Source organism: Oryctolagus cuniculus, chromosome 6 (assembly GCF_051225735.1).
Source record: "Oryctolagus cuniculus isolate XC-2025 breed Fujian yellow rabbit chromosome 6, ASM5122573v1, whole genome shotgun sequence".
Classification (NCBI taxonomy): Eukaryota; Metazoa; Chordata; class Mammalia; order Lagomorpha; family Leporidae; genus Oryctolagus; species Oryctolagus cuniculus.
Genome location: NC_142872.1, coordinates 144,724,711 through 144,752,046, shown reverse-complemented (window position 1 = coordinate 144,752,046; position 27,336 = coordinate 144,724,711). Strand labels below are relative to the sequence as shown.

Genomic DNA, 27,336 nt, shown 5'->3' with positions numbered 1-27,336 from the left:
TAACTTTTCTTCTAGTTCTGTTTTAGGTGCTTCGTTTAATTGGATTTTACCTGGGGCATAGAAAGAGAAGGTGGTTATCAAGGAGGATTGACAGGAAAGAATTAAAAGTAGAGGAAGAGGCCAGAGGGAAGGAGATAGTGGCAGTGTTGTGATTCCTCCTCCTACCCCCAGGTGGCGCTTGGTTTCTGACTAATGTTTAGCTTCAAAATAAAGGTCTTTTCAATTTCCTCAAAAACGAGGAAAGCCAGCATAATCTTGAAAACAAGGACCGATCTTCTGTGGACATTTTATTCCTTGAGGATGGGTTTTGCCCTGATTGAAGTTTTCTAGAGGGCTGGATGGAGGATTTGGTGGCATGACCCTTAGGAGAATGATTGGTTGTAAGAAGGGAGTCCTGAGCACTGTTCAACTTTTCATATGTGTTTTGTTAAAAAAATGGCAAGATGCTAATACTTTATATTAAAGAACCTGCTCCATGAAGGACCTACTCCCTGCCACAGAGATCATCTCTCTTGAAGTTTCTTAATTTCCCTTCACAATTCACTAATGGTAGGAGAGCTGATTATCTGTATTAAACCAAACTGCAGCACATGATATATTTCCTTTTACTTGCAAGAAATCCCCACAGACTGCGTTAATGGATTTATTTTAAATCGTTATTTGTAAAAATGAAAGCAAACTCCAAATAATTACACAAAATTGTTTTTAATGTTTGCATAATTTTTTATCACTAAAAGCCACCAAGCTATTTAATATTGAGGCAGAATTAACCGTTGGACATAACAAAATTGTTACCTTGATGCATTTATTATCTATGCCTCTCTTTCTCTCTCTTTCTCCCACCCCCACACTTACTGTTTTCTCTGCATGTTATTTATAGTGCTTGTCACACATTAACTGTATTCTGGCAAACATATTACTTTGGCATGAAATTGAATAAAAGGAGAGAGGGAATCCTTATCCTGAAACTTTCTGAAGACCAAGAATGTGTGCTTGTTGTGCCATCAAGAATTGTGCTAAGATACTACTTTCATTTTATCATTTGAGAGACCGTTCCTTCCCTTCACAAAACCATCCCTTTAAGACATAGCTCAATGCTGGAAAAGCCTACAGAATCTACTTACTAGGATCAAGGTATCATTCTAAAGATGTTTTTCTCAAATTGCAGAGGTGAGAGAGGAAATCGACTGATTTTATTTTACATCTGTACCCACTGGAAACTTTAATGGAAATGTGCCATTAAATATATCCCAGACTTGAATATACTGGAGACCAGCGATGTTTTCACTTGTACTAATTTTAATGCCAATAATAGAAAAAAAACCTTTAAAATGTCATTTCTGTTTCACTGACACCTAATCTAAGATGGCAAGAAAAGCTGCTAAATACTTGTAAATTATTATTTTTGTCTCTATGAAACAGGACATTCATCAGGGAAGCAATATGCAGAAATGGAGCGCTGGTGCTAATGTGCATTTGTCTTACATAACCCATGCTTTCAAATTTCGTATTCATGAAAGCAATCTCATTGGTCTTATGAATTGACTGACTTTAGACTAAAGAGATGTTGCAAATTTGGACTTACATATTCAAGATATTGAAAGATTGCGTTTGTCTGTTATAATAGAGTCTCTGGAAGGTACAGATTCAAAGTAACCTAACAAACAAGACAGTTAAAAGTGTGGACTGCTCACCAACAACCTGGAAGCTTGTTAGCAATGCATAAGCTTGGCCTCGACCCCAGACCCACTGAATCAGAATCTGCATTTTAAGAGGATCCCCTGGTGATTTGTATGCATGTTAAGTGTGAGAAGCACTGCACTGGACTAACTGTAAGCCTCTGCTAATACACTTGTCTTTCCATAGACCTGTCACGCATGAACACATATGCTAAAGATGCTTTCCAAATGCCACTCAGAGGGCAGGTGTCCAGGCTGGATAGAATCCCAGGCTGCTTCTACAAAATGATGATTTAATAGGTGTTATGAAGACCAGAAGTGTGTAGGTTTTTTAAAGTGGTTAATTAATTTATATTTTTAATTGGCAGAGAAAATTATATATACTAGTATTTATGGAATATAATAGGATGTTTTTAAATATGTGCACATTTTGCAATAGTACAATCAAGCCAATTAGCATATGTAGTGCCTCAAATATTTTTGTAGTGAGAGCACTTAAAATCTACCTAAATTTGAATATATATTATAAAGGTTTCTAGGCAATTGTGATGAACAGTTGGTTTTGTAGATAGCAAGATATTAGGAGAATGAGATTTAAAATGGAGAGCTTTTAAAATTAGGATGAAGAGAGAATGGTAAGGATTAACATTGAGAAAAAAAGCTCAGGTTAGATCTAACATGCCCAATTCTGATCAGTCAAGGGCCTTTTGAGAAAGACAAGAGGAAATGGAAGTGACAGGAAAAATATCTAGAGAAGTGCTCCCTTCATCCACCATCTATTGAATGTTTGTACAACCTACCATGCTAGGCATTCATGGACAATGAAGTGACTAGAAAGTCATTGTCTCTGCCCTCTGCCACTCTATATTTGATGAGAGACCAGAATAACAACTCTGACCCAAGTGAGAAGTAAATAAATAGAAAAGCAAGGTAAAATGATAATTGTATTCTGACCATAGAGGAAGGAATGATTGATTGCTGGATAAATGATTCTAGAATGTCTTTGTGGCAAAGAACCTCCAGTCTTTTGTGCTCTGAACATTGTTCTAATCACCTGTGAGCTGGAACAACAGGGAAAAAGGAGATCCAAGGATAAGAGCAAATTCCAGAAGCACGAAAGTTGTTCTGGGGTCCTGATTCACATCTACTCTGCTGCGAGAGAAGAACGAGGCATGAAAGAGATGGCATGAAAGGGCTTGTTGTTTTCTAGCAGGGAGGACTGTGAAGCCATGGCAGAGTCTTCCGGGATACTGGCTGCACCTAACAACGTTGTTGATTCTCCTGAGGAGTCTCAGAGGCCAAGATCAGCACCCTCTATTTTATTCAAGAAAGAGATACTTGAAGCCCTTGGCCTTCAACTTTGTTTTGGAGGCTGTAGCCAAGATTTATAAGTTTATGTTTTTATCCATGTGGATAACTTAGGAACCTCCTATTATCATCAGTTTTATCTCTATCCATGGCCTCCTATGTCCCTCCTCAAACACATGCAACTTGTAGTCAACACAATTTTATATTTGTAGAACATGTTTGGGATTTCTGAGAAATTTCATATACCATTACTTCATTGAAACTACAGATCTCTTAAAAAGATGGGGAATTTTTTTTTTTTATTTGACAGGCAGAGTTAGAGAGAGAGAGAGAGAGAGAGAGAGAGAGAGAAAGATCTTCCTTCCATTGGTTCACCCCCAAATGGCTGCCACAGCTGGCGCACCGCACCAATCTGAAGCCAGGAGCCAGGTGCTTCCTCCTGATCTCCCATGCGGGTGCAGGGCCCAAGCACTTGGGCCATCCTCCACTGCCTTCCTGGGCCACAGCAGAGAGCTGGCCTGGAAGAGGAGCAACCAGGACTAGAACCTGGCACCTATATAGGATGCCAGTACTGAAGGTGGAGGATTAACGAAGTGAGCCACAGCACCAGCCCAGGGTATTTTGCCATATAAAATGAATTGAGGACATTAAGTGACTTTGTGAGCATGTGGCTGGTAGGTCTCGGAGTTGAGAATAGATCAATAGATTGTCCTTTCCACAATCTCAGACTCCCTGTTACTCCTAGAGTAAACCTATTCTAGAATAAATTGTATTCCTGGAATAAACAGTGCAATAATTACTATTCGTTCTTAATACAATATTTGGTCTTCTTTTTCTGGGCCTAAGGAGACTGAGCTTTCTGGTGTTCTACTGAGTGAGAGGTTCTGGCTCCGACTCTGAGATAAGTCAAGGTGATATGTGGCACTCTCATGCCAGAGCATTTAAATCTGATTTGAAGTCAAATGTTCCCTTCCCCTATCTGTAGTCATCATGGAAGCCCAGGTCAGCACTAGCTGTGTCAGCTTGGGTCCTTGAGTAAGTATGTTTCCTTGAGCCCCTACACTGAAAATGTGGTATGGGCAGGAAATATACATTTGTTCTAAGTCACTCAGATCTGAGGCTTGTTTGTTACTGTACTGTAACTTAGCCTATGCTGACTAGTGTATCTCCCATAAAATTCCTATCCATACAAACCAACATGTGGGTGGAGTGATGGGGAAGGAGAAGGTGTGTAAAATAAACTTAGTAGGGTGATAAAGCATATGTTTAAAACAATTCATAGCGCAAGACTCTGTTCTCTCATAGAGAAGGAACTGTGTCTATTCTCAAAGTTACAAGTACCTTCTGCATGTTTGCTGAATGAATGAGTGAATAGAGAGATATTTCTATTTTAGAGTGAACTATATAGATGTTTCTTTCTGTCAAAACATCTTAGCAATGTAATTTTTATTTCTATTTTTCATATTTCCTATGTTACACACTATAAGCCTTAAGATTTCTAGAGTGAACACTGGCCTTTTCCAAGGAATTTAGTCTAGGAGAGTATACTTTATTATAACCGAACAGCTAGATTCATAGTTTTTTTTTTTTTTAAGATTTGTTTATTTATTTGAAAGGTAGAGTGACAGAGAGACGGGGAGAGACACATCTAGAATGTACTCATGCAAATGTCTACAACGAGTGGAGCTGGACAAGGTGAAGCCAGGAAACTGGAGCTCCATCCTGGGCTTCCACAGGGGTGGCAGCGACCCAAGCATTTGGGCCAACATTTACTGCTTTCTCAAGCACATTAGCAGGAAGCTGTATCATAAATGGAGTAACTTGGACTCCAAATGGCACTCCGATTGGGATGCAAGTATCCCAAGAGAAGGCTTAACCCATTGTGCCACAATGCCTACTCTACTTCATAGACTTTAGAGGAATAAGAGAGAAATATATTACTTTTTCTTTCAGAAATTCAGAGTGGGGATTCCCCAGTTTGATTTGGTGATATGCCTGAAACTGTTTACAGACCTCTAGCAGTGTTGTGGGGTAATAAATGTTATAGGTGTCATTTGCCAATCTAATGGATCTTAAATAAGGTAGTGTATGTATCTAGTTTATATTATTGCAAACACTCTCATTCCTGTCTTTTTTGTCTTATACGAGTAAGGTTACCTTCGAGGAAACAGCATAGAGTTGTATAATCAGGGTACTTAAAAGGAAACTTTCTGGGGCCTACATTATGCCCCAACAGTTTAAGCCACTTCCATATCTGAGTCCTGGGCCAAGTCTCAGCTACTCCACTTCTGATCCAGCTCCCTGCTAATGCACCTAGGAGAGCAGCAGATGATGGCTCAAGCATTTGTATCGCTGCCACCAAGTGGAAGACCCTGGAGCTCCTGGATTCAGCCTGGCCCAGCCCTGGCTGCTGTGACAATTTGGGGAAGGAACCAGCAGATGGATGATCTGTTTTTCTCCCTCCTTCCTTCCCTTTTTCCCTCCCCCCTCTTTCCCTCTCCCTGCCTCTCTGCCTCTGCCTTTTGAATGAATGAATGGATATATAAATATATCTTTTAAGGAAAAGGCAACAATTTCTCTGAGTATTCATGGAGATTAAGTGCATTGCAAATACTTTCTTGAAAAGCAAATGTAAACGTGTCTCAGGTGGAGTCAGAAGCATCTGTGTTCACTGTAGTCCACCTGCAGTACCACCGTCCCTGCCCAGTTTCAGGTCTTTAGTAATCTGCTTCTTGTTCTTTCATTTAATCAGTCCTATGTTGGTCACTATTTCCAATTCCTAGCTTTCTTTCATATCCTCCATTGGTTTCTGTCTTCAGAAGTTTCATCTTGTTCTCTGAGTTTCACTGACGTCTCTTCTAACATTTCAGATTGCATTAGTATTTTTTATCAGATTTCTAACATTCAGCTAGGTCATTTTCACATGTTTGAAAAATTTCGAACCCTTATGTAAGTATTCAAAAATGCATCATTTTTTGAGCAAATAAATGTTCCCAAACAGTTGTAATTCCTATAGAAACAATTTCTTATACTCAAAGTCCAGAGTAGTTAGCTAGCGGGATACCCTTGATATTATAAATTGTATTACTTTAAAAAGACTAACATTGGTAATAGTTAACATAGTGATTGCTAAATGTGTCAGGTACTTCCTAGGTGCTCTTCATATAATAGCTCATTCAATACTTACTAAAACCCTAAGAGGTAAATACTATTGTTTTCCCATTTTACAGATGAGGATGCAGAGATAAACCATCAGTCAGTAACTGTGCAGTTTACCCAGACAGCTCAATCCAGGTCTCGATTCTCTTAGCCATAAATAAGACCATAAATATAAAATAGAGAAATTAAGGAGGTTAGGTAAATAACTGACTAAGGACTATGAATATCTCCAAGTTTTGAAGATTATCTTTCTGTCATTGTAAAAATTTGTTAAACAGTTTTCAACTTATTATCTTATGGTTCCAGGGGTCAGAAGTCAAGCATGTATACTTTTGTAAATGATAAAAATCACACGCAAGTAAATTACAAGTAGATGAACTGCTGGATGGAGTCAATATATTTGGAACTGATTTTCAGACTAAGAAAAGTGATGTTACGGTGTCACACTTTCCCAAAGCTTTAGCGCTCAGGCTTTTGAGACTCATGTGCTGTGGCTCATTTAATGCCCAACATCAATGTCAGTGCAACTATCATTGAGGCATGGGTGCCATGACAGTCTGATGGCCCAGCTGACACATTTGGTTCTCTTCCAATTTGATACATTACTGCCTAGGCTCACCCTGCATGCTTTAACATCTCCTGCTAGTGACAGTAATGATGACATGCTAACTTCTACTGAAAACCTGTTGTGTGTCAGACACTTGGTCCATGTGTTTTAGGACCATTTTCTTGTATAATGCTTAAAATAACTCTATAAGGAACAGACTGTCATAATCTCAGACTCTAGATGATGAGACTGAGCTTGGGGAAGGTTACATGATTGCTGAAGATGACACAAGTAGGAGATTACAGAGCTGAGCAAACCCACATCTCATCATACATTATTTGGGGTAGATGGGAGGCATTGGTTCATCACACATTTATTTGAGACCCTGTGCTAAGCACTCAGAGGAAGAAAATGAGGTTTGTGCTCACATTCCTGGAGAGCAGACAGATATGTACACAAGGAATTGGAATATAGAGAGGAAAGGTGTAGGGAAGGAGTAAACAACTATTGGGAGAAGCTGGCAACAGGGTTGACATTGAATGATTACACAGTCACCAAGCAGGTGAACCACATGATTATTCCCTGGCTTGTGGCTCTGCCACCATCTTCAGGCCAGCAGCATGGCATCTTCAAATCTCTTCTACTCTGATACTCCTGCTTCCCTCTTACAAGGATGCCTGGGATTTACCTTCACCTTAGTCATGTCTGCAGAGTACCCTTTGTGTGGAATGTGTGGAATGGCACATATTCACAACTTTCATGGATTAGGATATGGACATTTTTGGGAGCCTGTTATTCTGCCTGTCACTGCTGTAAAGGGGGTTAGGGGCGGTCACCATCTTCCTCTGAAATATGAGGGCATGGGGTTTTCTGATAGTATCACAAGAAATGAGCAGAAGCAGAAAGAGCCTAGGCAAGAAAGAATGTTGAGAAGTTTTTGAAGTTGAGAGTTGATGAGATCGGAAGTAAGGCAGTAACCAGGGAAAAGGACCATTGATTTGAGAAAAATTTATCATGTATAGCAGTTGGTAATTACCTGGATAAGGAAGACAAGATGGAGAATGATGGAGAATGAATAGATGACCCCAAAGTTTCTTACATGGTCAGCTGGCTAGCAAATGTTCAATTTTCAGTTTAAAAATAATATTTTTTTCTGAACTTTTTGGTGTCAGCATTAATATTCAGGCCAATATAACATTAGCTATATGAACTTCTAACAAGTCGCTGGTATTGGGCCTTCCAGCTGGGTATTCAAGTCACCTTTATTTTTTCATTTCAGGCTATTACTTAATGCTGGGTATACACAGATGTCTTCCCCACTAACTTGCAATTTAGTGTAGAAATTTTATATAGCTTATGATTGATATTTGAATGTATGATAAGGCTTGACATATCTTTCTTGTGACTCTTTATACATTTAAAATAATAATTTTTATAAGCAATTTAGTTGAACAAACTCAATCTAAATGTAGAATATGGGCTTTCATATATGATTTAGGCATAATAATTGGAACATACTAGGATCCAAGGAACTCAACAGAAGTAGTTAATTAAGAATACCCCTTAAGGTCCTTCTTTATGCCTAGCATCATATTATATGATCTGTTCTCAAATACTTTGGGATACACTATGCTTATTATAATACTAGTGAAATAGATGAAGATATATACAAAAAGTATTGGTCATCAAAGAATAGATGTCAGAAAAGCTGAGAGAGTGTGGCGGGAAATGGAGATGGCATGATCCAAGGCCTGGCTTCTTCAAATAAATGAATGTCCTCCCTCCCATCCCACCACAACAAAATCAAATAACTCCCATTCCTTACAACTTGAAATATATTTATTAAATTCTTACTTAGAGTTCTTTCTGTCTCACTTTTTCTTTCTCTCTGCCTTTCAAATGACTAAAATTTTTGAAACTGTTTTAAAAATTCTTACTCTCACATGCTGTGTTTACATAGGATGAGAAGAATATGTACGATGCATACTTATGGCAAATGATTTACATTCAGTATATATAATATATATCAGTACATAAGGACCAGCGCCCTAAAGTTTTTAACTGGGAAAGACCTCAATAGTCAGTTCACAACATAAAATAATATAATGGTAAACATGCACATGAAAATGTGCTCACCACCATTAGTTCTGAGGGAGATGCAGATTAGATTCACAATGAAATACTTCCTACTGGATGCTCACTAGAATGGCTAAAGCTTTTTGTCTTTTTAAGATTTATTTTATTTATTTATTTGAAAGAGTTACAGAGAGAGGTAGAGACAGAGAGAGAGGTCTTCCATCCGCTGGTTCACTCCCCAGATGGCCACAACAGCTGGAGCTGTGCCAATCCGAAGCCAGGAGCCAGGAGCTTCTTCCAGGTCTCCCATGTGGGTGCAGGGGCCAAAGCCTTGGGCCATCTTCTACTGCTCTCCCAGGCCAAAGCAGAGAGCTGGATCAGAAGAGGAATAGCCGGGACTGGAACTGGCACCCATATGGGATGCTGGTGCTTCAGGCCAAGGCTTTAACCCACTGTGCCACAGCACCAGCCCCACTTTTTGTCTTTTTAATGGCAACACCAAATATCAGTGAAGATATGAAGCAACCAGAACTCTCAAACCTGTGTGTGAGAATGTAAAATAGGACAACTGCTTTTACAAAACTATTGACAATTCCTGAAACTTTAATATAAAATAATGTGAAAAATACTTGTCTGTCACTCCCCGTCTTCGTGGAGGAACGACACAGGACCCTGCGTTGTTCTTTCGTCTGCTCGGCCCTCCCCGGGTTTCGCTGCTGGTCCTTCCCGGGTTGGCTACCGTCCCTTCCACCTCCGTGGAAGGGCGGTTCCCCCTGCCACATTCCCCACTTCCGCGGGGGAGCAGCACACCGCCGGCCGGCTCTCTCGGGGGCTGCACAGGTGTTCCTTCAGATGTTCCCCTTAGATGTTCCTGGTGCATGTTGTCTCTCTCCTCCTTTATAGTCCTCTTCCGCCAATCCCAACTCTGCTACCCACACGCCGAGTACACTGCTCTCCTCCAATCAGGAGCAGGTCCTGCTGTTTATTGGTTGAACTGGAGGCAGCTGTGTAGAAGCTGCTTCTCCCTTCTCAGTGCCATATTGTGGGAGAGCAGATGCATAGAATAAGTCTTAATTCCAGTAACTTAGTCTAGTCCGAGTTGCTCCCCACACTTGTCCAGTGACTCAATAGCTCTACCCCTAGGTATTTCCAGAAGTAGAAAAAAATATATCCACACAAAGATCTGTCCATGAACATTCACAGTAGTTTTCTTCATAATACTTCCAAAAGGTAAACAACTCAAACATCCACCAACAAGAGAATGGATGGAAACAATTCTAGTAGAGATATACAGTGCAGAGGCTGGCGCCATGGCTCACTTGTCTAATCCTCCGCCTGCAGTGCCGGCATCCCATATGGGCGCCGGTTTCTAGTCCCAGTTGCTCCTCTTCCAGGCCAGCTCTCTGCTGTGGCCTGGGAGGGCAGTGGAGGATGGCCCAGGTGCTTGGGCCCTGCACCCCATGGGAGACCAGGAGGAAGCTCCTGGCTCCTGGCTTCAGATTGGTGCAGCGCGCCAGCTGTGGCAGCCATTTGGGGGTGAACCAATGGAAGGAAGACCTTTCTCTCTCTCTCTCTCTCTCTCTCACTCTCTCACTGTCTAACTCTACCTGTCAAATAAAAAGTAAAAATAAAAAAGTTATACAATGCAAATTTCTACAGCATTAAAAGAGAACACACAGCTTCTATCCACATCATCATGGTTGGATCTCGCAGACAGTATAATGAGCAAAAGAAGCCAGACCCAAAAAGCATACACACTGTATGACTCCATTTGTACGAAGTACAAACAGGTAAACCTAACCTATGATGATTGAAAATATATTATGGCAGTTAGTATAAAACATGGGGATTGACTAGAAGAGGATGTGTAAATAAGTTCTTATTGGGGTGGAAATGTTCTATATTTTATTGGGGTATTCAGAAGTGATAATACTTTTCAAAACTCTTGAGATCTGGTAAGATCTATATATCTTACTATAAGTAGATTTCACATAAAAGTAAAAGTATTGTGCTAGGTAGCACAGAAATGCAATAATGAACAAAATAGATGCGCTACCTGCCTTTATGGATTTTGCAACTGAGTAGGTTAGAAAGACATTAAATAAGAAATTACCTGTGAGATGATCTTTATCACATAGTACCAGGGAAGCATAACCTAAGAGGAAATACCTAAGGGATGTCAGAACTTCTGAGGGAGAAGTCTTGAAAGCAAACACTCAAGGGTGAGGCAGGATGACTAGGATCACAATGAACAGGCAAAGAGAGAAAAAGTTTCCTAAGAAGTTGAAAGTGAGAAGGAAGGAACTTGTGTCAAGGAACTGGTGTCCTGTGTGACTGCAGTGCAGAGAATGGCCAGCAGGTGGTGCATGGGAGAGGGGGACAGGAAGCAGCCCATGAAAAATCATTGTAGGGTCTGTGGAAGGCTTTGATAGTAACCCAGGGGCAATGAGGAAATAGTGCTTGATTAGACTGTGTGGAGTTATGTCATTGGTGCAGAGAAACCTGCTAGGTTCCCAATGGTGTTCATTCTCCCTCTTGAATCTTAATAAAAATTTTAGCTGAGCATGCCTGCCCAAAGTAATTTCCTACCAAAGTCATTTCCTACATAACTTGAACTCTGTGTGATCATACAAGTAAGTTCTGGCCAGGGGATGCAAATGGAAGAGTTCCTTGGCAATTTCTGCGGGCCTTTCTTTGGAGAGAGCTGCAACATGCCCACCTTATTCCTGTTTTTTCCTACTTCAGAGACCTTAGATGTGATTCTCGACCTTGAAGACAGTGGCCACACCCTGTAGTCAGAACCTTGGGGCTTCATGAAAATAATTTTTTGCAGCATCACTGATTTTGGAAAGGGAGACAGGAAAGAGAGAAGAGAAACTATCTTTGGCCTTTGTTACTTCTTTCTGAACATAATTCTAACTAATACAGATTTGTGTTTTTAAAAGGTCATTCTGACTTCATCATGGTCTTTTAATGACATTCCTCTGATATCTGCCTTATGTTTTGTTTCTTTGTCCCTTAGAGATGAAGATGAAAATAAAGATACGCTTCATCAACATGAGTAACATGGCGTGGTTTTTATTTCCAGTTTCTGCTAGCTGCTGGGTTAAGGCACAGGGAAATGACAGACATGGTCCACAGTTACAAACTAATTGCACAGAATATTGGAACCAAATCTCAGTAAGTGGTTTCACCCTCTTCTAGTTTGCACTGAGCAAAGTTGATTAGCATCTTAAATAGAAAGTTACATGACTCTCATATCTGAGTACCTGCAAGATGTTAACATACGATAATGCTTTGCTTCATCAATAATAGCAGACACCTTATTTTGAAAGCACTCAGATAGCAAGTTAATGCATGTTACTCAGTCAAGAATTTTTCTACCTGCAAGGAAGGAACTGGGCAGAGAGGTGTTTATGCAAACACACTATTCTTCCTCTATATAATCTGAATTTTCTAGGATGCTTCTGGGGATCAGAGCTACTTCCCTTCCTCCCATTCCCCTACTGCAATGTCCACAAGGACCTCTATATCCTAGTAATATCCAAGAATTTGCATACTTGTTTTGAGTAGTTAAATCATGTTCCCTCTTGTTCCTTCTTTTCAGTGTATTATACCAAAGAAGAAGCCAACATAAGAAACAGAAGCCATTATAATAACTGTTCTTAGAACAGAAGGACTTTGTGAGCTAAAAATGATTTGAATTAGTTTTTAATGTGAAAACTGAAGACATTATAAATCCATCACATGGGCAGGATTGTAATTTCCAGTCGATATAAAGAAGGGAAAACATCCTAATAGGAAGGATTTTAAAGCTCCAGAACAAATACCAAAGGAAATTTGTCAAGATGGTTTCTCTAGAGATCTTTAGAGGGGAAGAAACTCATCTGCCTCAGCTGCTGTAGAGAAAATGGTGGGAGGTGAGAGGCTGAAATTTTGAACTGAAGATACTTTCTGTTAGTGTAAACTCACATTTGATAGTCTTCATATCTATACCTTTGATGCCAGAGACCCACCTTCCCCATGCTTGTGGAAGCAAGTATCTTTCTCATTTTATTTTACCAGGTGCACTTTTGAACTTGACAGTGATTATCTGAGTGTTGCAGGGTAACAGTGGAGTATATTTAATGTAGCCCATTGGTGCAGCTAATCAGATTTGGAGAAATAGACATAATGCATTTGCTAGGTCTGTCTGTCAAGTTACAAAGCTATGATTTGGAGATGTACTGAACCATGTTATAATGAAAGTCAGAAAGAACTGGGGTCCAAGCCCAGTCCTATAACACATTAGCTCTGAGTTTTGTTTTCCATTTTTCATCCCTGAGTTTTATTTTCCTTTTCTCTGAAAAGGACACCAATGATACCCATGTCAAGAGGACATTTGGGAAACTAGAATGAAATAATATTTTGAAAGCCCTTAGCACACTGTGTAATATGCATTAGGTTAAAGGCATAATGAAAGTGCAGTTCTTTCTTTCAGTCTTCCCAGAAGCCCCAGGAGGCATCCAGATGTGGATTTCCTTCTTTTGATAAAGCACCACATTTTTGGACACTCTCAATTTGCATAGAAGAAGCCTCCACTACATTAAACCTTCTATGACCAAGGGAGTCTCACATAGATTAAGGTATCCTTGATGAGTACTGGGCATGGCCTGGGTTGTCTTCCAGCCTTCCTGGTCCTTGTTCTTGGCGTATGCTTTAAACTCAGTGTGCCTTCCCCTAAACTCCTCTCACAAAGCTTGCAGTCTTTTGAATTGGATTCATTTCCCAGAGGATATTCACGTTGAAGTTTCATATTATGTGCTACATGTAGTACAATTGTGTAAAACAGCAAGAGAATAACAAAAACCTAGAGCCACTAACACCCTAAGGAGAAGGAATGAGCTGCTTCTGTGGGAAACTATGTCCCAGCTCTGTGCTAGGTGCTGTGTGCACATGAGGACAGGGTCTTCTGTTTGCCTCCTGCTACCTCCCCAGCTCTACCCTGCTCCCATCTTTACTCAGGCCCTGATGGGACCAGATCACCCCAGCTCCCTTGCCTTGTGACTTGCAATTGGAAAACTGCAGCAGGAGCCTAAAGGCACCAGGAGAGGGAGATTGGAGTATTTATTCTCTTAACCTGGGCAGTGGTTGACTGTGGCTACATTCTGCTCCCTGAGGTCATGGCTCCTGCCAAGCAGCTCTCCCCTTGCTCTTCAGGGCTGGAGGTGGGATCTGTGTCCACCATTGATAGCACAGAGGCGCTTCATTTCCCCTTGTTGGTTCTTAAACCTGCTTGTGCCTTTGTCAACACTACTTTATTCATTTTAGATGCTACCCTAACAAATTATAAACTTCGTGGTTTAAAACAACACATTTTATTACATCTCAAAGATAATTTTGCTTTTTTTCTCTTTATTTTCTTCCCTCCTTCAATCAAAAAATTATACTAAAAATTTTTAAGAAAACATTTTAAATTTTATAGTTTTAGAGGTCAGAAATCTGATCTTTGCCTCACTGGGCTATTATCAGTGGGGCTGCCTTCCTTTTTGGAGTCTCTTAGGAAGATTCTGTTTGCTGTCTTTCCTGGTCTCTAGGAATCACCCATATTCCTTGCCTGAGGGCCCCTTCGTCCATCTTCAAAGCTGGTGAAATCAGGTTAAGTCTTCATGTCAGATCTCTCTGACCTCTTTCTGCCTTAATCACACCACCAAAGTTCCTTTTGCCATGAAAAATAACATGTTCACGAATTTAAGGGACTAGGATGTAGATATCTCTGGTGGCCCTGAGTGTGTCTGCTACAACTCTCTTCAACTAAATGCCTTCATGAACCCCTTTGTGCTGTTTCCTGCCAGGACACTGATCAATACTGCACTGCTTATTTCTCTCCTCCCTTCCCATAATGACTCTCTGACATAGGTATTGTTTCACACATGAGAAAATTGAGGACAGAAATCAGCTGAATTTACATTCACCATGCAAGTGCTGAATAATTTTAATATTAATTTTTTTAAAAATACCTGATCAGTGTGCCTCCCAGGTGCTGGAACTGCCATAAAATTCCATAAATTCTGGCTAGCCTAAGACAAAATATAGAATATGTATATTTCAAAAAATATATGCACGTAAGCATGTTGCTTATACTATAGCACAAAGATCACAATCTGGAATAAAAATAACAAGAAAAGTGATTAATAAGAAAGAAAAATTTGCTGAGAACTTTCAATTTAGGAAGCTAGGGCATAAAGTATATTAAATTATGTTCTAAGAGCAGGCATTGAATCTAGTAGTTAAGATGCCTGATCCCATATCACAGTGCCTATGCTTCATGTGTAGCTCAACTTTCAACTCTATCTTCCCACCAATGTAGACCCTAGGAGGCTACCGTAGGAGCCCGAAGTAATTGGATTCTTGCCACCCATGTGATACACCTGGGTTGTGTTTCTTACCCCTGGTTCTGGCTGGATCCCAGCCCTGACTCATGAGGGCACTTGGGGAGTGAACCAGCAGAGCTAGATCTCACTCTCTGACTTTCTCCCTCTTAAATAACATCGAAAGACTTTGTTCTGCTTCTTTGTCTTCCTGTCTCTCTCTTGTCTCGCTATCCAATCTACATGGTTTTTTTTCCTTCTCTCCTCACCTGTACTTCTGTCCTTTGCCAGAGAAAAGTGTATTTAGTAAGTCACGGCAGCGTTGGTGTGAATTGTTTGAATGTGTGAACTCTCCCAGGAGTATGACTATGGTGAGGGAGTCCCGTTGGTGGGGTCTTTGTAAACTCCCCAACAGATAAGAGAGCCATTTACCCATCTTTTTAAAGTCAATTCTTTCCCAAATATGGATCAGTTCTTTAACAGGAATCATACCAGCAGAAGAGCACAAACTTGAGGAACAGCCTTCCTAAGAAGCCAGTGCTTGGGACTATAAATCGCTGGTGGTATAAGGGGAATGGGGGAGCAGGTCACCAGCAGGGATTCCAGGACCACCCCCAAGCATCTTTTGGTAAAGCCATTAGTGTGAATTGCTGCACAGAAACAGGGATCCTTGTCCTGATTCTTTGACATCCATATTCCCAACAACCATACAAAAAATTCCATGAAGGAATCAAAGAGGAAGTGGAGAAAAAGAAATGACATTGAAGAGTTTGTAACCACACCTCCAAAGACAAAGGCTAGTTTTCTCTGGCCATCTTCTGTTTCTCGGAGAGTAAAGTAAGCACATTTGAAAGAGGTGGATTTGCAGCCAAAAAGAGTCCATGAACTTTTGAAGCTCCTTTTAGTGTTAATTATAGACTATGCTGTGTAATAATTCTCCAGGGCTTATTTATCTTGCATAAAATAAACTTGTGGGGCATAGGTATTTAAACCACAAAGATGTATTAGTAATGCATATGTAATTACTTGTAATAGAATATCATAGATCAGTTAGGAATTCCATTGGGGTAACACATCTTAAACTCATTCTTTGGATAGTCACATGACTGCATTATCCACTGACTGACTTCACTGAGCACTAATGTGCTCACATATTTTCATCTTAGATAAGGTCTCCCCATCCCACACCCATCCATTTCCCTCCCTAATCTGTTTTCCTTCTTAGCACTTCACACTGAATGACATTAGACTACACTGTAACTTTCATCTCTTGCATGCTGCAAGACACTATCTGTTTCCCAATATGTCCCTACTCCTGAGAACAATTCTTGACACAGAGTTGGCACTGGGTATATACTTGTTGAATGAACAGATCTGGCTTTGAATCCAAGTGACTTTCTGCAGGTTAATATCTCTGAGTCTGTTTTCTCATCTATAAAAGGAGGTAATTACATCATGGAGTTATTTTTAAAATTAACAAACAGTATGTGTAAGATCCTGGCACAATAACTGGCCCCTTAGTAGACTCTCCAATATAAGTTGTTTTTTTTTTTTTCTAATTCAGTATTGTCCATTTCAATTGTGTATGTTCTTCAGGAGCATAAGCAATTTGTTGTAGTTATGTGAAGATTTTCACTAATACTTAGGAAACTTTTCGATATTAATGATCTAGACATGAATTAAAATAACCAAATTTCATCTTTGGAAAGAAAATCAAAGTTGGCCACTAACCATTAAAAGAAATGTTATAATGAAATTCACTAGATGGCAATCTTGGGCTCAATATGGTAGGAGTTGAGTGACTGACAACAGGTCTTACTTGTTAAAGCAAATTGTAAGTGAACACATTAGATGACACAAGCAGGGCAATAAATGTGAAAAGTGATTTAGAACCAGGTTCTTATAATGTCAGTCTTTTTCAATTTACAAATTTAAGTGGTGTGTTTCCCCATAAAAGGTACATGATAATGCGAAATAGTGTCTCCTTAAAATGTCAAGTGCAGCAAATTGCTAAGATGCTGCTGATGGTTTGTGTTTAACCTGAAATGCTCCCAGTTACTGTGTTGATTGTTACAAACAGTGGATAGGCTTTCTGACATGATTAGTACTTTATTAAATAACTGTAATGCCCTGTACCTCTTCCATGTTTCTCTAAGAATGTATTCATGAGGTTCATCATACTCTACATAAAGCTAACATGATATTTGCACCTAATTTTTTTTTTTTTTGAGATGGATGGCAGAGGTCAGATACTTTAAAAATACTTTGCCACACTGCCCTCTAATTGCCAATTTTACTGAAGGTAAAATGCAAATACTGTGATTCCCTTGTGGCTTCCTTGGGAATTCAGAAAGCCAAAGAAAACCCTTTTCAGTATGAAGAAAGTAGAGCAGGTCCTTCTTGAAGAGTTAGTTTGCCAAAGTGTCAGAATGTCCTCATGGTGGGATGAGGTGACCTCTGGAGTGTCCTGAATTACTGATCCTTGGGCAGCTTTAAAGCAAGCAATAAAACATAGTCCTGTTTTCCTTACCATTCACTTGGTAGGCATTCAGTTTTACTTTTAGCTGCAGTTGAAGTGTATGATGTGTATGAAGTAAAGTGAGTTGTAACAAATTAAAGGGACTCGTTCCTTAGACTTGGGACAAGATTGAAATAACTAACAGTGCTTGTTTGGGAGAGTAGATGTGATGTTATACCTAGTGTTGGAATTACTACATTAAAGGATAATTTCGGGTCTGGAATTAAGAAATTTATGTACCTATTGAATTAAAAGTATACTCATCATTTGTAAATGAAAATGATGGATGAAAATTTAACAAATGTCACTGGGCATCTTTCTCTGAGAGATAACATTGCCTGACCTTGAATCCTACCTAACTTTGCTATTCATCAGCTTGTGATCTTGCCTAATTAACACAGTGGAGATAAAGATTGTAATCTACCTCATGGAATTGTTGAAGGAATTAAATGAGTTAATATATGTAAGGCCCTTGGAACATTGCTACACTAAAAGTAAGCCCTTCCATATCTGTCTAACAAGGCGCACTGTGGTACTGCTCCTTGTGGAATTTTCTGTGTCTCTTCGTTTTCTGGCAGCCTATGTGACTTATCATCTGAGCCCTGTGTGGTGGAGTTTTATTATAGTTAGTGGAACTATTGTGCCTCTCTGTGTTTTTCCCATTCATGTGAGTCAGTCTTGCCCACACATTTTTCTAAGAGAAGGTGTTGTGAACAACCATGTTTAAATCCTACTGTGTCCCAATAACATCTGGCATACGCTTGTTAAGTCTTTGACTTCAAATCATTGGTAAAAATAGATCAAAATGAGCTTTCTCTGTAAAGTCTGTTAGGGTTTCATTTTCCTGTCCCTATTCAGAATTAGGTGGTTCTTTCTTAATGTTCCTTTATTCTCTAAGCCCACCAGTCTGCTCATTTGCTTTCCTCCCTTCCTCTTCCTTCAATCCACCAGTCTACCAGCCAATTAATCATCAGATAATTTTTAGCTCCTATTGTGCACCCAAGACAGTGCTAAGTGTTAAGTATACAAATGATCAACAAAACAGAGATGGCCCATGTTTTCACAGAAATTAGCATATGCTGCAGATAGTTTAATATATAATTAGGGGCCGGCGCTGCGGCTCCCTAGGCTAATCCTCCACCTTGCAGCGCCAGCACACCCGGTTCTAGTCCCAGTCGGAGCGCCAGATTCTGTCCCGGTTGCCCCTCTTCCAGGCCAGCTCTCTGCTGTGGCCAGGGAGTGCAGTGGAGGATGGCCCAAGTGCTTGGGCCCTGCACCCCATGGGAGACCATGATAAGTACCTGGCTCCTGCCATTGGATCAGCGCGGTGCACAGGCTGCAGCGCGCCAGCCGCGGCGGCCATGGGAGGGTGAACCAAAGGCAAAGGAAGACCTTTCTCTCTGTCTGTCTCTCTCTCTCACTGTCCACTCTGCCTGTCAAATATATATATATATATATATATATAATTAGGAATTGCTATAGAGGCTAGGTTGAAAAAGAACAAATTTTTGCTCTGAATAAATAACGTTGGGAACTTCAATACAATGAGTAGTTAAAAAAGGCTGCTCCGACTCATAGAATGGCAGATGTCCTAAACAGCACTCTGGCCTCAGAATCAGTCCTTAAGGCATGCGGATCCGGCTGAAAAGCCCATGAGAGTATTTCAGGCATGGAAAGCCAAGACACTCTGGCAAAAAATAAATAAATAAATAAATAAATAAAGACCTAAATGAAAGATCTCCGCAAGTGAGATCCCAGTGGAAAGAACAGGTCATCAAAGTAGGAGGTACCTTTCTCTGAAGGGAGGAGAGAACTTCCACTCTGACTATGACCTTGTCTAAATATGATTAGAGTCAGTGAACTCAAAAGGCTTCCATAGCCTTGGCAACTCATGACAAGAGCCTAGGGTGATTACTGATGCCATAAACAAGAGTGTCAATTGTTTAATCAACAACAGGAGTCACTGTGCAATTCTCATGTAAGATCTCTGTCCTTAATGTGCTGTACATTGTGATTTAATGCCATAACTAGTACTCAAACAGTATTTTTCACTTTGTGTTTTTGTGTGGGTGCAAACTGTTGAAACCTTTACTTAATATATGCTAAGCTGATCTTCTGTATATAAAGAGAATTGAAAATGAATCTTGATGTGAATGGAAGGGGAGAGGGAGCAGGAAAGGGGAGGGTTGCGGGTGGGAGGGAAGTTATGGGTGGAGGGGGAAGCCATTGTAGTCCATAAGCTGTACTTTGGAAATCTATATTCATTAAATAAAAGTTAAAAAAAAAAGGCTGCTCTGAGGAAGAGATGTTAAAATTGAGACTTGAAAGATAAGAATAAACTGTTGTACCACGACAGATGGGAAAGACCATGACAGTTGAGGGGAACTGTGTGGAAGAAGGTAAGAAGTTGGAGCAGAGTAGAGTGAAATTTGGATGGTGGACGGGGTATACACCCACAGCTTTGCAGACCACACAAAGCATCTGGGTCTGAAGCATAATGGGAAGTCAGTGCGATGTCTGAAGGGTTACAGCTTCCAATTTTCATTGCTTAATCATTTTCAATACTACTTTGGAGGTATCCCAAGTCAAGGTAAAGGGGACAGTTAATTCAGAGACTATTTTTAACAATTCATACCTATATTGAATTATTTAATAATAGTGTTATTTAATGATTAGTACACTGGACTCTTGGTATTTTCATCATTAGATTCTAGCATAGTTCCTGACATGTCAGAAAGGGTTGGGAAGATGAGCGGTGCATGGAAATCTGCCCTTAACGCCATCCAGGAGGATTGCGTGTCTTATTTGTAATCTTCTAATTTGCTCACCGTTTCCTGGTCAATGGCTGTTGATTTCGTTTTTTCTTAGGGTGGATGGCATGTGAGCTGCCTGTGCCTACATGCATCAGTAATCAAGTGCATCACCCCTCCTACTGAGTAAGGACGCAAAAACTATTTGCGCCTCCTTGTCTAAAGAATCATTAATACATTTGATGCTGATGTTTCCCAAAAGTTTATACCTAATTTTTTCTATATTTTTAAGCTTTTGGGTTTTTTCTAATTTTTTAAAAATGTGTTTAATTCTTAATTTCAATAGAGTTCATAGATGCAATTCAGAGAATATGATATTTCATTCCTCTCATCCTCCCCATTTCTCCTTCCTACTAAGCTTTTGTTTTTGAATGGCTCTAGCATTAGGTTAATACTTCCCTCCCTTCTTCATTACCTTTTCGATACTGTCTTCAGGAGATAATTTACCCAAACTTGGAGTTGGAGGTAACAGTGTTTAGTGATGCAAGTAAACACAAATAAGAAAAAGATCTAGCCGGTGCCGTGGCTCACTAGGCTAATCCTCTGCCTTGCGGCGCCAGCACACCGGGTTCTAGTCCCAGTCGGAGCACCGGATTCTGTCCCCGTTGCCCTCTTCCAGGCCAGCTCTCTGCTGTGGCCAGGGAGTGCAGTGGAGGATGGCCCAAGTGCTTGGGCCCTGCACCCCATGGGAGATCAGGAGAAGTACCTGGCTCCTGCCATCGGATCAGCGCGGTGCTCCGGCCGCAGCGCGCTGGCCGCGGTGGCCATTGGAGGATGAACCAACGGCAAAAAAAAAAGACCTTTCTCTCTATCTCTCTCTCACTGTCCACTCTGCCTGTCAAAAAATTAAAAAAAAAAAAAAAGAAAAAGATCTGCTCTTGCAGCGCTTACCTCCTTGGAACGATTGGAAACGGTGGTGGGTGGCATCGTGGTCAGAGAAGGTTTCATTGAGAAGGCAACATTTAAGAAAATACTTAAACGAGAGTGAAGGATTAGGGTGTTGGGGAAAGGCATTTCACATGAGGACCACAACCAGTGCAGAGGTCCTGAGGGCATGTTCCTAGAAAGTAAGAGAAAGGCCAGAGGGTGAGAGGGGAGTGAGCGTAAGGAAATGGACAGAAGATATAATCAAAGAGAGAATACTAGAAGGCCCGACTGGGAAAGGCTATTTAGTCCACTCTAAGGACTCAACTTTTGCTTGAAGGGAAATGGGGAGAATTCCCCTGCTGCTGAAGTATTGAGCAAAGGTAAGACAGGGTTTTTGACTGTTAAATGTTGATCAAGTGACGGAAGGAAAACTTCCTATCAAATCTATTTGTCTTGAAATTGGTGTCCCAGGTATGCAATAGGAATTTGCTCTTAGTGGCCGTGAGTAACTATGAAATATTTTTATTGCCTGGGAGGCTTAATGTCAAATAATGGAGTGTCAGCTCCTGTCTAATGAGGTCCTGAAGTTCCCGCTCACTCCTGGAGAGAGACAGGATCATGAGAACTAAATCACTGCAGCAGAGTCCATGATTACAGAAACTGCCCCATGTGACTCGGACATAACTGAAGTGCAGAATGCAGCCCCAGAGTAGTGGCTAATAACAGGGATACCTGGGTCAGACTGCCTAGCCTCTTCTGTCATTTGGAAGCCCTGCAAAGAGAAGTAAATCAACATCAGTTGCCACAACCATGAGATAGGAATGTTTATGGTAGCTTTTAGAGTTGTCCTGAGCACTAGTAAGCATCTGCAAAGTGTTCTACGAATGTTTTGAGTAAAATCTGCATTTACTCTTTCCCTTACCTTGGGTGTACGCATCAGGGTTACTACTTTGTGGCATTAGGAAAGGAGGTTGCTATACACAAAGCCACACTGACTCTTCGCTTCTTCCCTGGGATTCTGTATCTGCCTTCAGGTAGTGGATGGCTCTACAGCTAACCCTGAGAGTATAAGATTCTCCTCTAGGACTGCTTAAAAAGATATCCATAGATTTCCTTTAAAAGGAACATGTTGTGGGAACAAAATATTTTGGCCAAGTCACCATGCTAATTATCTAAGACTCGGAGGAATTATTTTTGGTAGTCATTGAGCTCCTTAGGTTTTTTAAAAAGTAGTATATTACATTAATTGGTATGAAAAGGTTTGTGTTTAAACTAGATTACAGGGCTAGGCAATCAATATTAAACATATATTCATTTTTTAAAACAAATTATTTATTTATTTGAAAGAGTTACAGAGAGGCAGAGAGAGACAGAGTGGTCTTCCATCCGCTGGTTCACTCCCCAAATGGCTGCAATGGCCGGAGCTGCGCTGATCTGAAGCTGGGAGCCAGGTGCTTCCTCCAGGTCTCTCATGCTGGTGCAGGGGCCCAAGCATTTGGACCATCCTCCACTGCTTTCATAGGTCGTAGCAGAGAGCTGGATTGAAAGTGGAGCAGCAGGATCTCGAACCGGCTCCCATAAGAGCTGCCAGCACTGCAGGTGGCAGCTTTATCTGCTGCACCACAGCACTGGCCCCATATATTCATTCTTTATCAATTCTTTGGTTTTTTGAGAAATTGGCATCTGTGTGATGCTATGCTTAGAATAGTATCTAGATTTTTTCTAAATTCTAGATTCAAATAATTAGTCTAACTTAGTACTGAGTACTCTCCTATTCCAGATGCTTTTTCAAAAACTATGTTAGTTAAGCCTCACTTAGTGTATTAGTCAGTTTTTCATTACCACAACAAAGTACTTGAGATAAGCTGTTAGTGAATGAAATAATCTTATCTAGAATCCAAACAACTGTGATGTAGACTCTGGCAAAGGCCTCATGGTGGATGGCAGCGTGTACATCAGAGCAAGTGGTCACACTTGGTGAAGTAGATTGTATCATCTGTAACCACAGCTTGAGAACACTGAAGAAACCAAGTGGCTACAAATAGAGAAGCCAATGTGCCTAATCTTCTGTGTGTGCCTCTCTAGACTGCACTCTTCCCACTCTACTCTCCTGCCTCCCTTGGTAGGTAAGTGCTGGGCATTATGGGTCAAATGACATGTTCTATTTCAACCTGGCAGGTAACATTTGCACCTACCTGTCAGAACCTTGGATGCCCACAGTCAATACTGTATATATCTCCTGTTGCCTACATTCACTGGGACATATGGACTTTTTTTTATTTAGTAAATATAAATTTTCAAAGTACAGCTTATGGATTACAATGGCTCCCCCCCCCATAATTTCCCTCCCACTCACATCCCTCCCATCTCCCGCTCCCTCTCCCATTCCATTCACATCAAGATTCATTTTCAATTATCTTTATATACAGAAGATCAATTCAGCATATATTAAGTAAAGATTTCATCAGTTTGCACCCACACAGAAACACAAAGTGTAAAATACTGTTTCAGTACTAGTTATAGCACTACTTCACATTGGACAACACATTAAGGACAGATCCCACATGAGAAGTAAGTGCACAGTGACTCCTGTTGTTGACTTAACAATTTGACACTCTTGTTTATGGCGTCAATAATCTCCCTAGGCTCTAGTCATGAGTTGCCAAGGCTATTGGAAGCCTTTTGAGTTCGCCGAATTTACCCAAAGGAAATGAAATTGGGAAACAAACAAGCTGTCTGCATATTAATGCTTATTGCAGCTTAATTCACAATAGCCAAAACCTGGAACCAACCCAAATGCCTATCAACAGTGGACTGGATAAAGAAATTATGGGACATGTACTCTATAGAATACTATACAGCAGTCAAAAACAACGAAATCCGGTCATTTGCAACAAGATGGAGGAATCTGGAAAACATTATGCTGAGTGAATTAAGCCAGTCCCAAAGGGACAAATATCATATGTTCTCCCTGATCGGCGACAACTAACTGACATATGGACTTTAACTGGTATTTAAACCCAAGGAACATTTCAACCATTCATGCAAAGGTGAAAAAATGGAAAAATGGGAAAGTCACTAGTTTGAGAGGACAATTTGAGTTAAATATATCTGAGTTGTGTTAAAGCATAGGGTATTTTATTTGAGGTGGGCATTTAGCTAAGTGGTAAAAATGTCGCTTGGGATACTCACACTCCTTATCAGAATGCCTGGATTCAAATCCCAATTCCGCTACTGACTCCAGCTTCCTGCTAATGCATACCCCAGTAAGCAGCAGCTAATGGCTCAAATACTTGAGTCCCTACTCCACATGTGGGAGACCCAGATAGAGTTCCTGGCTTCTGGATTCATCTTACCCCAGCCTACGCTGGTTGGGGCATTTGAAGACTTGTGGGCATCAGAGAACAAGTGGGAATCACCATTTGAGGACTTGTGAAGCAGCCATCCCGAATCAAGGATTAGATAGGCCACAGAATTAGACTTGTCCTACCTTGCTATTATGCCTCACCAGATGACTAGAGAGCCTGCTGGCAGTGCTGGTGCAGGAAGTGATGTGTCTGAGTTGGAACCAGGTGATGACAGGCTCTCTGGAGTCCTTGCATTTGGAGCAATGCCGACAGTTGGGGAGAGGCACTGAGCATTGCTCACGAGTTGGCAGACAGCCACTAAAGCTAGAGGAACAAATGCGATTTTCTGAGCGCTGAGGTTACTTGGCAGAAGTCTTTGATAATGGGGCCGCCAGAATGTGAATGAGGGCATGAAATAATTTTAGAATTTATTTTTAGTAATTTTAAGAACATGCTTAGTATTATTTTGTCCCTAGAGCCACCTGTTCAGATATGTTCAATTGAGGTGGCGGCAATGAAAGGCATCTTTAGTCTGTAAGCTACTCCCTGTGATTTCTACCATGTCTGTGTGTTCTTGTGATAATAATAGCAGGCATGCCATGGTTCTGAACTGGAACCTGGGTGGTTTGGAACTATTGGAAGATTTTGTAGAATTCAAGATGTCTGACCTTGTTTATCACTGTAAAATGAAAATTTGGTACACTGCAGGACAGAAGTCATCCAAAACAAATTTGCTATCCATTTAAGCCTTAAAAAGTGTAGTGCCTAGAACAACTCAGGAATTTCCCATGTAGCTCTTGCCTTCTGTCTCAGGGTAAGAATATAAATTAACATCCATGGCCCAGAATGTGAGAACTGGATCAGTTACCCAGGCATTAGGGAGAATGGCAGAAGCACATCTGTGACGGGATACTGACACTGTGCCATCCCACTAGGTGATGCTTCAAGTCTGGGAAAGTGTCTTGACTCCTCTTCTTCTGCACCTTGAGTCAGGATGTGTGGGCCTCTGGTGACAAGTCACCATTCTCTTGATGCTTGGGAGCAGATTCAATAGAGATACTCAAGCACAACCTTTGCATACCATTTGGGATACCAAGTGGTGGATGTTTTATACTTTACGTATAGGAACGATTTCTGTAAATGAGGAAGGACTTTTCACAGGAAATTTTCAAACATTGCAGTGCCCCGCCTGCCTTGTTGCAGACACAATGAGTCCTCTGGGAAGGGACATATAAGTCCTAGCAGTGCCTTGCTTGAGAACACTGAAAAATTTGTTAATCTGTTAATGCCATCTGCTTCTCATGAGAAGAGGAAAAAAATTGCATGGTGATATTAATGGTTTCAAGCCCAAAAGGAGATTTTCTCAGAAGTTTTCTATAAGCATAATCAGCCATATTTTCATGTTTTTTTTCTCCAATACCCCATTTTGTATGCAGTGAACCTCATTAGCATATTTGTTTAAACAGTGGGCTTTTTTAAAAATTTATTTGAGAGGCAGAGTAACAGAGGGAGAAACAGAGCAAGGTCTTCAATCTGCTGGTTCACTCCCCAAGAGGCCGCAATGGCTGGAGTTTGGCCAAGCCAAAGCCAGGAGTCAGAAGCTCCTTCTGGGTTTCCCACATGGGTGCAGGGTCCCAAGGACTTAGGCCATCTTCTGCTGATTTCCCAGGCTATAGCAGAGAGCTGGATCCAAAGAGGACTAGCTGGGACTAGAACTGGCATCCATATGGGATGCTGGCACTGCAGGCAGAGGCTAGCCTAGTACGCCACGGCACCAACCCCTCTCACTAGGATTTATTAATTGGTTCAGCAAATATTATTTATATGCCTTTAAAAGGTAGAGCATGTAATATGGACTCAAGATCCAGACTGCCCCAATTTCAATTCCAGCTTTATAACTTGCTACCTTTATGATTCAGTCAATTTGCTTAAGCATCGTATGCTTCAGCTTAAATAGTCATAAAATGAGGCTAATATTAGTATTTTCTTATTAAGTTGCTAGGGATATTAAATGAATTAGTATATGAAAAAGCACTTAAAACAATATTTGACATATAACAAGCACTGTATGGATGCTTGTTAGATAATGACAAGGACAATGGTTACTGTGACAGTCATGATGACAATATGCTGGTTATGTTATTGTGTTTTGAATTAAAAAAAATATAGCTCAACTATCAAGTGGTTAGTAATCATAGGTAAGGATATAACCAACCACAGAATAGTCTCATCACAGGTTTGTAATAGTTTGGGAAAGATGTATGCAGTGCTGTGAATAGAGGAAATATGAAATAGGATGGTGGAAAGAGTTCTGGAGATGTGATATGCCAGCCATTTATCCTGTAATAAGCAGGTTAGCAACAAAGTGGAGTGAGGGCAGAGCCTTCCAGGTGGAAAAAGCAGTGTGTGAGAGGAAGGTGCTTGGAGAACCAGAAAGTATTGGTTATTTTGGGAAGGTTCATTAGAAGGTAGGGCACAGAGAGGCTGGGGTGCAGAGGTGAAGAGGAAGGGGACCACGAAAGGTCCCAGATGCCTTGACAGGCAGTTTGGGTTTCGTCTGGATTGTCTGGAGCAGAAGAGTGACAGAGCCAGGGTAGCAGCAAATAAAGGTGAAGACTTGCATAAACAAAAGTGATTCTCTTTTTTTTTTGAGATAACTTTTTTTTTTTAATTTA

General features: G+C 40.7%; 1 protein-coding gene across 23 annotated transcripts in view; it reads left to right on the top strand.

Moving 5' to 3' along the window:
- Positions 1-27,336, top strand: part of SAMD12 (sterile alpha motif domain containing 12) — a 490,839-nt gene that overhangs the window by 123,364 nt on the left and 340,139 nt on the right. Inside the window, exon 3 of one of the 23 annotated variants that reach the window (XM_089335611.1) lies at positions 11,792-11,949. The exons of 21 other annotated variants lie outside the window; for them this stretch is intronic. In XM_089335611.1, coding sequence (XP_089191737.1) covers positions 11,794-11,949 — 156 coding nt within the window. In that variant the 5' untranslated portion in view covers positions 11,792-11,793. Of the gene's footprint in view, positions 1-11,791; positions 11,950-27,336 lie in introns of those variants that run through there. One more of the 23 variants, XM_089335626.1, reaches the window with a different exon arrangement.